The sequence below is a fragment of the Gadus morhua genome, chromosome 9 (genome assembly GCF_902167405.1).
Source record: "Gadus morhua chromosome 9, gadMor3.0, whole genome shotgun sequence".
In the NCBI taxonomy this organism is placed as follows: domain Eukaryota; kingdom Metazoa; phylum Chordata; class Actinopteri; order Gadiformes; family Gadidae; genus Gadus; species Gadus morhua.
Genome location: NC_044056.1, coordinates 18,800,133 through 18,815,802, shown reverse-complemented (window position 1 = coordinate 18,815,802; position 15,670 = coordinate 18,800,133). Strand labels below are relative to the sequence as shown.

Here is a 15,670-nt window from a genome sequence, read left to right as displayed (position 1 = left end):
TGGCTGACTTTGAGGTTTTGGAGATTGTTTTTCTATAATGGAGGTTAAGTCCACACATTGTTAAAAGTTGAACTCAGTTCAAATTCTTTGTGCCTGCATGTACTTGAATATCAGCAGAATACTTGAATCACTGTTGAGGAGGGAGGATTAACTGATCTTGCGCGTTCTCTCAAATTGCTGATGGTGGGAACACGAGGGGTGCAAAGCAGCACATTACGATATATTACTCTAACAACTTTCATATCTATTTCAATTTGATCTCTCCGCAAAACACTGACCTAGAAGAATTGTCATAGCGACACAAATGAAAAAATTTACCCGAATACTTAATGTGTAATTATATATGATTTCACTGTAATTAAATGGTTTAACTTGCAATTACTATCCACAGATTCCTGTTCTTTGCACTGTGTGTCCTCTGTCTTGTTCATTTCCTGTTACAGTAGCCACAATGCAAAGGCAAGTATGAAAGCAACACACGCGTGAGCGTATAAGTACATCTACTCAATACATGACACGTGACAAACTAATCAGTAGCAGCCAGTTGGTGATTCAATCAAGCGCTCGCTCAAGTCATTTCACAACTGTATTTAAATGGCTTTAATCAACCTCCGCTGTGAATGAACAGCTGCATTCCACTCTTTTCTTTTGCCCAAATCCACTTGCATGGATCTGTTTTATGTACATCTGAACAAATTATACCCGGCTTGTGGCAAAGCCAAAACACAAATTTGGCACTTTCCATGGATTTTCTATTCAATATTCTGACATGGCAAAGTGCTTTTTTTTGTGTAATATCTGTGATGACAGAACAATTACGTATCCCATCATAGAAAATCATTTAAATAATCTGACTGATTGCAGATTTGTTTTCTTTTTTTTCAGTTTGGTTGCAAAGAAATGATTGAATATTTGTGAGATGGAAAATAACATTCCCAGTACTTTGCTTAAGCCACAAGTCACGCTTGCCCTTTGGAGGAGTGCCCTTTGGTGGCGTTTGATGCAACGGCATCATTCATATGGGTGGCTTTGGCAGGACAGCGCCAGAGAGGCTTATGAAACCCTGCATTGGCGCAAGAGTCCAAGTTCACTCCAAGAGGTGCTTCAGAGAGTAATTACCCGACTCCTTCCCATTTTGGACGAGCAACAAAACTAAATCTGTGTGAGTTTTGGCCAGTGTGGTGTACAAGGGTCGCATTTGTCATCAGTGCTTTTATAGAAATTAGGTCATTATGAAACCCAGAGTCACAAAGCTGTCTACGTGTGTGTGTATGTGTGTGTGTGTGTGTGTGTGTGTGTGTGTGTGTGTGTGTGTGTGTGTGTGTGTGTGTGTGTGTGTGTGTGTGTGTGTGTATTGGGGTGACTTATAATGAATGGCATTGAGAAAGTTACACATGAGACCCCTTCTGTGTGCTATGAAAAAAGTGGATTTGATGTTGTCAATGTTTGAACATCGGTGTGGCTTTATTAATAATGAGGACAAATACTGAAGCAATAATGAATTAGAACTGAGGAGAAAGCCACACACACACATACACACACACACACACACACACACACACACACATACACACACATAAGGGCGCCGAAACAAATGAATACATGGATACATAGACAAACACACAGGACTATGCACACAAATCTAGATAGGCAAACAGACACATGAACGCATAAACAACCTATTCAAACACACCCACACTGTTCACACATATGAATACCAAAGTAAATAGAAATATTAACCTATTCACCTTCCTTCATAACAATCTCTCCCTCTCTCTCTCTCTCTCTCTCTCTCTCTCTCTCTCTCTCTCTCTCTCTGAATTTACCTTTTAAAATTAAAGTCTAGCCCTTTCTCTATCTCTATCTCTGCTAGCTTTGATGAGCAACTTCATAAGAGACAGACTTCTGGCACTACCAACGTCCTCACCTCAGCAAGATCACATTGACGAACACACACACACACACAGACACACACACAGACAAACACACAGACAAACATACACACACACACACACACACACACACATGCACACTGTTGTGGGAAAACATGCAATTGTTTAAACACTATATACATCATATATACTACATACATTGACACAGAAGAAAGATTCCCATTCATTATTGAAAGAATATGTCGAAAAAAAATCAAAAGAAATTCACAAGCTCAGTCTCACATTGAATTATATTGTGAGTCAATTTGCTAAAGGCTATTTCATTTTCCTAACCACTCAGGTTGTTATTGTGCTTTGTTTAGCTCATTTAATGTGCTGCAGTACTGCTTTGGGCTCCTCTAAAACACCATGTATGCTATGTTCGTCATCGCTCTGAATCATACAAAGCGGGCCAGAAATGATTTAGTGAATGGAGAACCAAGCTACGAGCGGCCCGGAGAAGTTGAACAAAGAGATATTGGATTTCCTGATTGACGCCTTCTCCCCCAGGAGCACAGTTGGCTGAACACGTTGACAAGGTGAGATACATAAGTGCTAGAGAACGTGTTTTTTTTGCTTATCAACAGGATTATTAATGTTGCCAAAGACAATGCCACCACAGCAACAGTTGGCTGAATTGTGTCTCCGAAGGGGACGGTGTGAATTCTGCTCAAGAAAAAGAGGCTAGGACTATGGTGAAGGATTAGAGTAGGTCATGGAGTCTGGGATGCTGCGGGACCAACTGCTGATGGGGTTGTTGTCCAGTATCAGCTGGTTTAAAGCTAGGTTCCCAGTGCCGATGAGACAGACCTTCAGCTACAACCACGAAGTTTGACGGCATTCTGTGCATTGATTTGGACACAATTGTGCAATCGCTCTACAGCGTCGAAGCCACGATTCCGTGGCAATTTTCCCATCCAGAATAGGCACAACGCAAAGCACGTTCATCTCCAACTAATCCCAAACTTGGACAAATCTTGGATTCCAGACACAGTAGTGCCGGCACCGAACCACAGTATGTCTGCCATACACGTAAAGCTGTACACAAATAAGAAAAAAAACAGGACAACCTCTATCAATCCCTGTGAGAATTACAATCAGAAGAGGAGATTATTCTGTTTGGCTCTACTGTAGACAAAGCTGTTTAGAACGACGTAGCTATTATCGACGCAGAAGTGGGGAAAAAAAAGAGGTGGCGGGAAAAAGATGAGGGAAAGATTGAAAGGATAAGAGTGGGAAGAGACGTGACAGAGAGGAGGCCACGGGCCCTTCAAAGGGGAAGAGAAGGCGGGGAGGATTTACATAACAAAGAAAGCCCTCTGATCAGGGAGAGACACGCTGTAATAGAGACCCAGAAGAACACGCGCACGACACATAAAAGAGGCAGACCGACAGAGAAACAGAGGGAGAGGAAGACACAGAGCGACAGAGAGAGGGCAGGGGAGAGTGAGAGAGGCGACGGTGTGGGATAGAGAGGGCGAGAGAGCGAGAGAGAGAGAGAGAGGGAGGGAGAAATATGACAGGTGAGAGGGGGCCTCGGGGAGGAGTATGCAGAGGAATATCCTCACACATTTGTAGATTCCTCCTTTGACCATTTGTTAAGCTCATTTCACACATACACTCACACATCATTTTCCCTTTATTGTACACACTCTATGGAGGCTATACACACACATACACACACATACATACACACACACACACACACACATATATATACACAAACAAACACACAGACTAAGATCAAATTAATTTTATTGCACACACTGTATGGAGGTTATACACACACACACACACACACACACACACACACACACACACACACACACACACACGCACACACACACACACACACACACACACACACAGACTTAGATCATATTAATTTTATTGTTGACACTGCCTGGAGTTTATACACACACAGACACACACACACACCGGCACCTTGTATATGCCCTGGTCACAGCCATTGTAGGTGCTCTCCATGGTGTAGCTCCGGAGGACGCCCATCTCCCTCCACACCACCACCCGGGCTGTAGCGGAGCGGGACTTCTCCACCTGCACCGCCCCGCATCCCACACACAGCACACACATACTTACTCCATGGTCAACAGTGGTTTGGTCTTTTAGTATTTCTTTCGTTCATTCATGCATTCACACAGACATCCATTCATAGTTACCAGATAGTTACAGCTGTTAAAGGAAAAGGCTGGAGCGATCCGATCCAAGGTCTTAGGGATTGTCTGGGTAAAAATAATAACAACAACAAATGTAAAAAGGAGTGAGAAGCCCCGGTCGCGACAGATCCATATCTTCTGTAAAGATGTTCAGTGTGCCCAGGCACTCTATACTTCCATGGGCCCCTTTGTGTGGATCTGTTCATGCACTCTATTGCTTATTCATCCATGCACTCCAGTATGTCGGTTGTTGTCCTTGCACTATTGCATGTGTGTGTATGTGTCCATGGTCCCGTGTGTGTGTTTGTATCCATTCCGGTGTGTGTATGTGCCCTTGCTGCCATGTGTGTGTATGTGTCCATGGTCCCGTGTGTGTGTTTGTATCCATTCTCCGGTGTGTGTGTGTGTGTGTGTGTGTGTCCTTGCTCCCATGTGTGTGTATGTGTCCATGCTCCGGTGTGTGTGTGTGTGTGTGTGTGTGTGTGTGTGTGTGTGTGTGTGTGTGTGTGTGTGTGTGTGTGTGTGTGTGTGTGTGTGTGTGTGTGTGTGTGTGTGTGTGTGTGTGTGTGTGATGCGGCCCTCACCCTATATCCAGGGTCTTCCTTCAGGCCAACGGTGTCCACGGCGGAGCCTGACTGCCATAGTGTCTCCTTGACACTGCAGCCATACAGGAAGACATTCTTCTTCCTAGAGTGACCATGGTAGTCACAGAACACCTGGCCGAGAGACACAGAGAGATACAGGGAGACAGTCAGAACATGAGAGAGAGTGAGCATGGTAGTCACAGAACACCTGGCCGAGAGACACAGAGAGATACAGAGAGACAGTCAGAACATGAGAGAGAGTGAGGGACAGAGAGACGCAGACAGACCATGAGAGAGACAATGACAGAGATAGACAAAGAGAGGGACAGAGAGGGGGATAGAGAGACAGAGAGGGAGATAGAGAGCGACAGAGAGGGAGATAGATAGAGAGACAGAGAGGGAGATAGAGAGCGACAGAGAGGGAGATAGATAAAGAGACAGAGAGGGAGATAGAGAGGGAGATAGATAGAGAGACAGAGAGGGAGATAGAGAGCAACAGAGAGGGAGATAGAGAGCGACAGAGAGGGAGATAGATAGAGAGACAGAGAGGGAGATAGATAGAGAGTCGCAGAAAGACCATGAGAGTGATAGAGAGATGATTAGAAAGGGAGAGAAAGAAAGAGAGATACATTGAAAGGACAAAAGTTGTACCTTTTAAACTTAGAAGGTAGAACAGTAGAAGGTTTTTATTTTGCATGTTGAAATAATGGTAATTAAAAAAGGGCCTTAAATAGCTCTTGATTAGAAATGAATGAGGAGATCCAGTATCAGTAATCAAGTGCTTAACAAGTTGATCAGCAACGCTGATTTTTTACCTGCCAGTTTCTGATATTAAAATAAGTGTATGCCTCAGTCTGCTGATTTTATGCTACTTAGACGTGAGAAATTCCCTCTGGGAACAAGGTTTAATTAGTCTGAATAAACTATAATTTTTTCTATCGATTCTTTGTTCACCACCACTTTGAAATATAGTTATCTTTTTTGACTTTCAAACACCATAACACCTCTTCGCATTGTTGTCACATCTCATCACTTGTCCAATTTAGCTGACATTCACATCCACTAACTGCACCTTCTCGGGGAAAAAACAGCAAGAACGCATCACAGTCTGTAGCAAAGTTAGAATAATATGGATTCTCCATGCAAAACAACAGGGCTGGCCTATATAGGGGCCTAATGAGCATGAGTGGGGCGTAGATATTATGAACAGCGCGGTATGGTGATGTTGAGAATGCACCGCAGGAGTCTTCCTGACAGACTCTCTAACTCAGGTGGATGTTTTATTTATCCTATCACATCTCAGGGACTGGAGAAAAGAACAGCAGCCGCCATATGTTTGCGTGTGTGTGTGTGTGTGTGTGTGTGTGTGTGTGTGTGTGTGTGTGTGTGTGTGTGTGTGTGTGTGTGTGTGTGTGTGTGTGTGTGTGTGTGTGTGTGTGTGTGTGCGTGCGTGCGTGTGTGTGTGCTTTGAACTCCTGATGCTGAGCAGCGGCTGTATGCACTCCCAGACTGAGGGAGGGCTGTATAGTTTACATCTTCACTCTCAGTGGAAGGAGTGGAACGCGGTGACATAGACACACACACACACACACACACACACACACACACACACACACACACACACACACACACACACACACACCACAGTGTCAGAGTGACACTGAGAGAGTAAATCTGTGGGTGTGTTTGGATATGTGCGTGTACAGTGGGTGTGTGTGTGCGTGCATATGTGTGTGTGGGTGTTTTTGTGTGTGACAGGATGTGAGGCATTCTCCAGCGTTGAATGAAAAGACAAATCAAACCCAGGCAAGCTGCTGATGTTCGACATGAATGCTTGATAGTTTCTTCCGAGATTCTATGCGGAAGAGTTTGAGTAACTGAATACATAAACAGCCGGATGAATAGCTGCGAAAAAATTAAGCCACTGTACACATCTCGCCTTGGAACCATTAAATGAGCAATTGGAGGCAAATTCTCAACAGGTCTTTCTTTTCAAGCTTCATTACGTTAAGGCTTCACACTTACTAAACACCCACAAACACACACACACACACACACGATCAAATAGAGACACACACACACACACAGACACACACACACACACACACACACACACACACACACACACACACACACTCACACGCATGCATGATCACACAGACACACACACAAACTTCTGCGTTCGCCTGAGCAAACGTATATATAACGAGTAGATTTCCATTTGGCTTATAAACAGGTATTGTTGTGACGGATCATTTGAATAATCATCCATTAACCTAGCTGATAATTAGGCCTCTGTTGATTTCAATATCGCAGCTGGTATGACATTTTAGGGGACAAGGGAAATAAGGTCAGAATAAGCCTGTAATTACTTAATAAGAGAGAACGAACCATGAACAGAAAAACAAAAGAGAAAAGAAAGAAAGAAAGAAACACAAACTGCAGAAACATGAATTACAAAGACAGTGGGGGACAAGAACGAGAGAAGGGAGGAAAAGAAAGAGAGGGGAAAAGAAAGGAGCCCTTTGTGCTTACGAGTGGCGTGCGTCCGATGCTGTTGAGGTAGTAGAGCAGGCCCTTGGCGTGGTAGATGGTGGGGCTGAGCACGGGGCTGGGCCTGCTCCACTGGCGGTTCAGGTCCTCCCCGTTGAGCGCACAGCGGTGCCTGGGGAGAGAGAGGGAGAGGGAGGGAGGGAGGGAGAGAGAGAGAGAGAGAGAGAGAGAGAGAGAGAGAGAGAGAGAGAGAGAGAGAGAGAGAGAGAGAGAGAGAGAGAGAGAGAGAGAGAGAGAGAGAAAGAGAGAGAGAGAGAGAGAGAGAGAGAGAGAGAGAGAGAGAGAGAGAGAGAGAGAGAGAGAGAGGAAAATAGTGATAGATGAAAAGATAGTGAGTCAATGAAATAATAAAAAAAGCGCGAGAGAGAGAGAACGATGGAGAGGGAAGGAGAGACAGAGGGGGAGAGAGGGAAGGAGAGCCCGAGAGAGATGGAGAGCTTGAGACAGACAGGGAGGGAGAAAGATAGTAGAGGGATATATCGGGGACAGAAGGGAGGGGTGTACGAAGAAATCAACAAAGAGAGGTGGAGGGGGTGTAGAGGAACTCAGAGGGAGATATAGAAGTGGAGGAAGAGATAGGAGCAGGAGAGACGGCAAGCTATGAAGAGATACAATCTTCCCAGGGGGACACTTGTGTAGTGGGTATGGGTGCAGCGGGTGGCTGCACACACTAGTCCTGATGTTACACAGCTCAACACTACATCATCATTACACAGAACCAACACAACACAATGTACAAGACATTTCACATATACATTGGGACACCAGGGTGCAGGGAAAGAACACGTTTACAGGAACACGTGTTGCAGGAGACGGCTACTTGGACACACGCATTAGGGGCAGCCTATACGCCCCCACATGAAGCACGTCACTACCTAGTTCCTGCAATCATTTAACCTTCTCCCATTTCCCCCACTTTTCCTCCATACTCACTCACCCACTCTCACCCATTGTGAGAATCAATATTACGTATGCATGTAGTATTCTGCTTTCACAGGAAGCCTTCAAGACTCACTTACGTTGATAAACTACTCAAATCCATTGCGCCTTAAGTAATATCAGTAAAACTGGCACAGAAAAAAAGTTGTTTGACGGCTTATGTAAAGCTAAAACATTGCCAGATAGCTGTGGCAACGGCGTTTCACTGGTCTCTGTAGTGTTTTACGTCAGGCAGAGCAGGACTTGTCAGGTTAAAGAGGGAAACTAATGGTTCTAATACTGGGAGCAGCCCTGATGCCTGGTTGTTTGACTTGGGTATTAAAGATCAAGGGTTTTAAACACTCTCCGTTGGCAGCCAACCCAATCAAACGAACCCAGGCAGCAAACAATCACAACACTCATCCATATTCATAAGTACACCGCGGTATTGCGGCACATACTCGCATAGGCAGACTGAAACACCAGAGACACGCGCATCTCCAATGCACACGCACGTTTACTACAACGGCGTTGTCAAGAGCACGTGCGCTTTGAACAGACAAAGACGAGCTTTGACCTGCTTACTCATGCAGTGAGGGAACACTAACACTGACGCACACACACGGCCCACACACAAACAGGCAAACAATGTGTACAAGCACATGAGTGGCAGGAAGGAATAAAGTGGCTCTCATTTGACAAGGCGCAGGCTTAATAAGGATGCAAGTTCATCGAAAATGAGCAGGAAGCAGAGGAAGATGTGTGCTGAGGACGCTATCGATGATGTACCTCAAAAATATAGCCTTGGAGTGGCTTTTGAGAAATTTGAATACAACAACAAAAGAAAACAAACCAATACCCCACATTGTAATGTTCCCACATATGCAGCTGACGGGTTGTCTTCCTATTTCAAATGCGAAAGTAAACATTCCCGACTATATTCAATTTACACATTACGGTTGTGCACTGCAAATAATCGTATGTGTAAAAACGTTGTAATCATGTCCGAAGATTAGGATGTTTTAGAATTTACTTTAAATCTAGAGGCCCTTGTGATCATCAATGTTAGAATATAAATGGGATTTTTGTGTGTGCTGTGTGACGCAACATTTGCCATTTGTCTTTCCTGTACGGACCCAGCCTGTCAAATGATGATTGCATTTTGAGTAGGTGTGCAAGTGTGTGTACGTGTATGTATGTATGTATGTATGTGTGTATGTATGTGTGTGTGTGTGTGTGTGTGTGTGTGTGTGTGTGTTTGTGTGTGTGTGTGTGTGTGTGTGTGCACACGAGGGTGCGTGCGTGTGTGTATGTGTTTTTGTGTGTGTGAACATGCATGTGTGTGTTGGAAGGACTATATATTGAGAGCTTGTCATATATTGTCAAGACAAAGACATTTCTCTTGTGCGAATGGATCTGTCTCACATGATGATGTGAAACAGGCCTTTGGGACTAGTAAATCCAAACAGGGACTAGAGACAGACACGCACACATACACAGACACACACACACACACACGACACATACACACACACGTAGAGCCCCCCCCCCCCCCCCCCCCCCCCACACACACACAGACACACACTTACAAGGTTCAACGCATTAGTCAGAGCCCTAAAATTGACACTATCCAGTTCCCCTGTGGAAATCAATAAGCAGAGTCCGAAACAGCCAGAGTTCAACCAGCCGGCCAGAAGCACACGGAAATCTACTGCCCGACATAGATTTTGTGTGTGTGTGTGTGTGTGTGTGTGTGTGTGTGTGTGTGTGTGTGTGTGTGTGTGTGTGTGTGTGTGTGTGTGTGTGTGTGTGTGAGATGTTTTTTTGTCTATTTGAATTTCTCAGTTTTTTCACTGTGTTTGTTTGCGTGTAGGTGTGAGCCTGGGTGTGTTACAATGAGCGCAATGAGCGTAGACATGTGTTGCCGTGGTCTGACTCTATGCAGTGAGACAGCAGTGGCGACGGCACAACCGGCGCCATTTTACCATTTCATGCTCAAACCGTCCGTGGTAATCTTTATTCTAACCGTCAGGAAAACGTGTGTGTGTGCGTGTGCGTGTGTGTGTGTGTGTGTGTGTGTGTGTGTGTGTGTGTGTGTGTGTGTGTGTGTGTGTGTGTGTGTATGTGCGCTTATGTGTGTGTGTGTGTGTGTGTGTGTGTCCGCTCGCGTCAAACAGCAGCAGACAATTGCTGCTTGGAAGGTGTGGGCCAACATCGGCGAGCTAAAAGGACGCTATCTGACAGTGACAGAGCGTACGGCAGACACCAGTGTCCTGATCCCTCCACAGATAAGTCACTTCATTCAGCCTTCCTCTCTCAGACTCTTTCCCCCTGCAGCAGTAGCTCGGGCGTGGGCCAACAAACACACAGGGAACGCACTGGGAGCCTAGCAGAGTTCAAACTCTTTCTGAAACCTGTTATTTTCCACAACATTTATTTCCTCTGCCCAACCGGCCAGCTGCCTCACCTCGGGCACTGTGCACACACACACACACATTGTGTGTGTGTGTGTGTGTGTGTGTGTGTGTGTGTGTGTGTGTGTGTGTGTGTGTGTGTGTGTGTGTGTTTGTGTGTGCGTGTGTGTGGGTGTGTGTGGCATATCTACCTGGCCACAAGTGCTTCGGCCCCCTCTGAATACATCTGTGGTCAATGCAGGGAGTTTGGTCCGACTGGATCTACTGGCATTTTCTGTTTGCCTGCATCCTTTTGTGCGTCGGCTTTTTCGGTTTCTCCTGCCCAGCGCGACGGCTTTTGTCAACGGTGACAGCCTTCTGTCATCCTATTGTCAAAGCCCGTCGTGACAGTCGGGAGCATCAACGATTCTTCAGTTCATATTTATTTGCCATTCCATCTATAAAGTCAAAACAGGTCTGGAAATAGAACGAGAATAATGGGTGCCGCATTTGTAAGCGTGTGTGTGTGCGTGTGTGTGTTTGTGTGTGTCGTGTGTGTGTGTGCGTGTGTCGTGTGTGCGTGTGTCATGTGTGTATGTTGTGTGTGTATGTATACCTCTTACTGAGGGCAATAAGAGTAGCAGAGTAGGTTGCAAGGGATTAATATGCAACAAAGGAAATCCATATCAAATCGACAGAGTTAATAAAGGAATCTGCACCTAAATGATTAATGTTAATCAAAACAATGAGAAAATGAATTGCTTTGCGGCATAGCTGTGATGGCCTCTGCGGCAATCTACACAGACACTGATTTGTTACGTTTGTGTTTTAGTCGTTGTGACGCGGTCAATGTCATCCACAATGTGTCGACTGTGGAGGTGTGTGGTAACAAACAGCGAAACCCATTGCTGACTTAACGCTTGAAGTAGAGTGCGATATCTGTGTCAAAATGTTTAACAGCACATTCATCCCGAATGAATACGATATTCATTCATCGTCATTGTGCCACATTGACGTCATTATAAAGTCATTTTTATTGACTTCGCATTTTTTATTCCAGCTATTGTTTATTTTTTAATGGGTTAAAGTGAGATAGAGAGAGAGAGAGAAAGAGAGAGCGAGCGAGAGAGAGAGAGAGAGAGGGAGCGAGAGGGAGAGAGAGCCAGCGATAGAGTGTGTGAGAGAGAGAGAGAGAGAGAGAGAGAGAGAGAGAGAGAGAGAGAGAGAGAGAGAGAGAGAGAGAGAGAGAGAGAGAGAGAGAGGAAGTGTGCGTGACAGAGGGAGAAGGTGTGCAGGAGGCAGATAGGGAGAATGTGAGAAGATAAGGGACAAGGTAAAAAATAAAAACAACCGGGGAGAGATGGACACAGGGGCAGTGAATCTCCAACGGGAGGAGACAAAGGACGAGAAAGTGAGGGAGAATGACCCAAGAGGCATGCGATTAAATCCCGTCAGTGTCCTAGTTCCTTAGAAATGTCAGAATCGTGTCGCAAGACTTACATCAGGCACGCACGCACACTCGTGTAGCACCCACGCACACGCGACATTAGAATACGTACAAGGAGACACACGGATGCACGCTCAGACGGGAGGACAAAGGAGCGATGACCCACAGAACCCACATTAGATTTCAAATAGTTAAGAATTATCAGGGCGCAACATGGACATCTGTGCAGGCTGTTTGTACTGCCAGGCTTGGTCCATCTGGGGGGGGGGGGGACATGGACAGAGACATAACATGCCTGGATTAAAGCCAAGCAGGTACAATCACTGTACTGGATCGCAGTGGATGGGTTTGTGGAGTAAGTGAACGGTAATGCGTGGCGGTTTCATTCAAGACGGTTTGTCCTTGATGGAATCAACTGAACGCGTCACGTAGCAGGACTGCGGGGGTGGTGTACACCAACTGTAAGAGAGCGAGCGTGGGTTGGCTGGACTGACGCCAGCGAATGGGCCCGCTGTGTGCAACGCAAACGCAGAGGTTCACCTTATTCTGCGTCGACGCGTCTTTGAACGTGTTTAGATGTGATTGCTATCTGTGTCTGACAGTGATGACAGCACCGCAGTGGTCAACTCTGACAACGACTCAATGCAGCATCCTCGGCTCATAGCTGTGAATAGATAGATGGCTCAATAGATAGATAGCTGAGTAGATAGATATATAGATAGATAAGATAGATCGATGGATCGATGGATCAATGGATCTATGGATCGATGGATCGATAGATGGATGCACATTTTATTGATCCCCAGTGGAAATTCAATGCCACGGTCACAGTAGCTTGAACATGTCACACACAGCATACACCTACAACATAAACAATTTTGAGGATTTTCTGTGGGGAGCTAAAAGAAAAAGCGTGCGGGACACTTGTTCAAAGGAATGTCCAACTCGTTCCAAAGTGGCCTGAGCTAAAAGAGTAGGGGGGGCACGCGTTAATTAAATAAGGGGCTTTGCCAGCTCATTTAACAGGTCATTAAGCAAAACAAAGGGATTAAAAGAACGTGAGGGTCGAACTCAATATACACAAGGGAATTAATGGGTCCATGGGTCAAACTCTGTATAAACAATATTTAATACACACAACTCCGTCATACAAAGGGAGTTACATAGGTAGAAGTGGATTTGGCAAAAAGCCATTCAATTAAAGACTACATTTAAAATATTCCCTAGTTTGATTTCATGGATGTCAAGTTTCAAAGGCAATCTGTCTAGATGTCAGGATTTGGAACATAGGAATAGACAGCGCAGTAGCTGATAGTGATTTAGTTATCATATGCATAAACCTTTCCAATGGATAACTGGTATATACTGATTAACTCTTTGGAAGACCTTGAAAGCTGGAACCACCACATATGCTGGACTGTCTGGCATAAGCTAGTCTTATAAATGACAGAATCCGAATTAAAGCAAATCATCAGACTAAACGGTTCCTAAACATAAACGTAATAGGTTTTTGAGGCAGCGAAGCACTGACATTTATCACATATTTACTAGTTTCACAAAGACACATTTCTTATAGAAGAGATAGCATCTTGACTAAAGATAACAACAACGTAAGACAGTCAGTTTCAGTCTGTTTCAGCCTGGCCCCTCTGGTCGTAAATGGCTGTTAAACGAAGAACCGCTCTCTTAAAACACTTCATTATAACAAAGATGCAATCATTGCATCACATTGGCCGACTCATTAAAGAATACACAGAGAGAAACAAGTTGGAAAAGACAGGCGTCTGCGTAAGAGAGAGAGAGAGAGAGAGAGAGAGAGAGAGAGAGAGAGAGAGAGAGAGAGAGAGAGAGAGAGAGAGAGAATCTAGCCTCCCTGACTTGTTGCTGTTTAAACAGATGCTTTGAAGCAAACAAATGGTGCATGCGAACCACAAACACATAAATATTAATTACGCAAAGATAGACAACACTCTGATTGTTTGATTGCCCTAAGACGCAACTTTATTTCAATGCAGATGGAGAATCCCCGAAGCTCATCCCAGCCTGTGTGTGAACACGTGTTAATTATTTCATGTCTGCGGACCAGCATATTTGCGTAATGAGGACTTCTCTTTGTGTGTGCGTGTGTTTGTATGTGCATGTGTGTCTTTGTCTGTGTCTGTGTTTCGGTCTGTATGTGTGTGTGTGTGCGAGCGTATGTGTATGTGTGTGTGTGTGTGTGTGTGTGTGTGTGTGTGTGTGTGTGTGTGTGTGTGTGTGTGTGTGTGTGTGTGTGCATGTGTGCGTCTATGTGTATGTGTGTGCGTGCGTCAATGTGGATGTGTGTGTGTGTGTGTTTGTTTGCATGTGCGCGTGCGATACGTGCGTGTGCATGTGTTGTGTATGTATGTACGGGTATGTTTGTGTTCATGCATATGTGCGTGTGGGTGCGTTCGCATGTGTGTGAATGCGTTCATGTGATTGCGCCTGTGTATGTGTGTGTGTGTGTGTGTGTGTGTGTGTGTGTGTGTGTGTGTGTGTGTGTGTGTGTGTGTGTGTGTGTGTGCGTGTGCGTTCATGTGCATGTGTTTGTGTGTGCTATGGGACTCACGTGCCGTTGACGACCCCGTCGGGGTTGAGCACGGGGATGATCTTGAAGACGAAGGCCTCCCTGAGGCTCTGGGCCACCGGGTCCCGGCTGCACAGGAACCCCAGGGTGCCCCTCATCACCCAGCTGGCGTTGGACTCGCTGGGGTGGACACGCGCTGTCAGCACCAAGCACGGCCGGTTACCTGGACGGAGAGAGAGAGAGAGAGAGAGAGAGAGAGAGAGAGAGAGAGAGAGAGAAAGAGAGAGAGAGAGAGAGAGAGAGAGAGAGAGAGAGAGAGAGAGAGAGAGAGAGAGAGAGAGAGAGAGGGAGAGAGGTAGAGAGAGAGAGACAGAGAGGTAGAGGTAGAGAGAGAGAGAGAGACAGAGAGGTAGAGAGGTAGAGGTTGAGAGAGAGAGGGGTGGGGGGTTGAGAAAGCGGTGGCACGCTCGGTGTGGTCTGTGGACAAGAGCTGTCAACACATGAACAAAAGACAATTACCTGGACAAACAAGAGAAAGGCAAGCAGAGTCCGAGTCAAGTCTCGGGACCGAGATAACGGATCTTGTCAGACGGTTTTTGTATGTGGGCTGTCACGAACAATTTGTCCTGCAGTCTAATGCAGGTGGAGGTTTTCTGTAGGACATAGCCATGAAGCAGAATGACTTTTGGTTGTTCTTTCTGTGTTGGCTTTCATTGCTTCTTGTCGTTGCTGTTTCTTGGTACTCTGGCTGCCTCGTCCGTTCTAACACCGTGAACGAATTGTGAAGTCAGCCCCCCCCCCGCGCGCGCCCGGGCTTCGGATCAGTCAGCCCCCTGAAGCCCCTCCTGGATTTGGCTGTTATAGATGCATCTTCCCCCTCCGCCAAAGCCTCTGATTATTCAATTATGTGATTTTGGTCTTTAATCAAACCAGTGTTATTCCGTTGTCCTACACGCCACAACAGTCAATTTTGGCCTTGTTAGAGAGGGAGCAGCTGAGCAATTATGTTTTCAATCTGAGGTCACCAGAAATAATTGTCACATTGCGCCCGGATCTTAATTAACACATTTCAATTGTGTCAATATCATTAAAATGTGAATGATGTCCAGATTGCGGATG

The 15,670-nt window shown here is 45.5% G+C and overlaps 1 protein-coding gene across 1 annotated transcript in view; it reads right to left on the bottom strand.

The window, feature by feature from the left end:
- The window catches only part of agbl1 (AGBL carboxypeptidase 1), a 96,248-nt gene that overhangs the window by 15,730 nt on the left and 64,848 nt on the right, over window positions 1-15,670 (bottom strand). The window contains exons 21-25 of the mRNA XM_030366727.1: window positions 14,594-14,774; window positions 7,228-7,357; window positions 4,693-4,824; window positions 4,112-4,174; window positions 3,876-3,989 (exon numbers count right to left, since the gene is read on the bottom strand). Coding sequence (XP_030222587.1) covers window positions 3,876-3,989; window positions 4,112-4,174; window positions 4,693-4,824; window positions 7,228-7,357; window positions 14,594-14,774 — 620 coding nt within the window. The remainder of the gene's footprint in view (window positions 1-3,875; window positions 3,990-4,111; window positions 4,175-4,692; window positions 4,825-7,227; window positions 7,358-14,593; window positions 14,775-15,670) is intronic.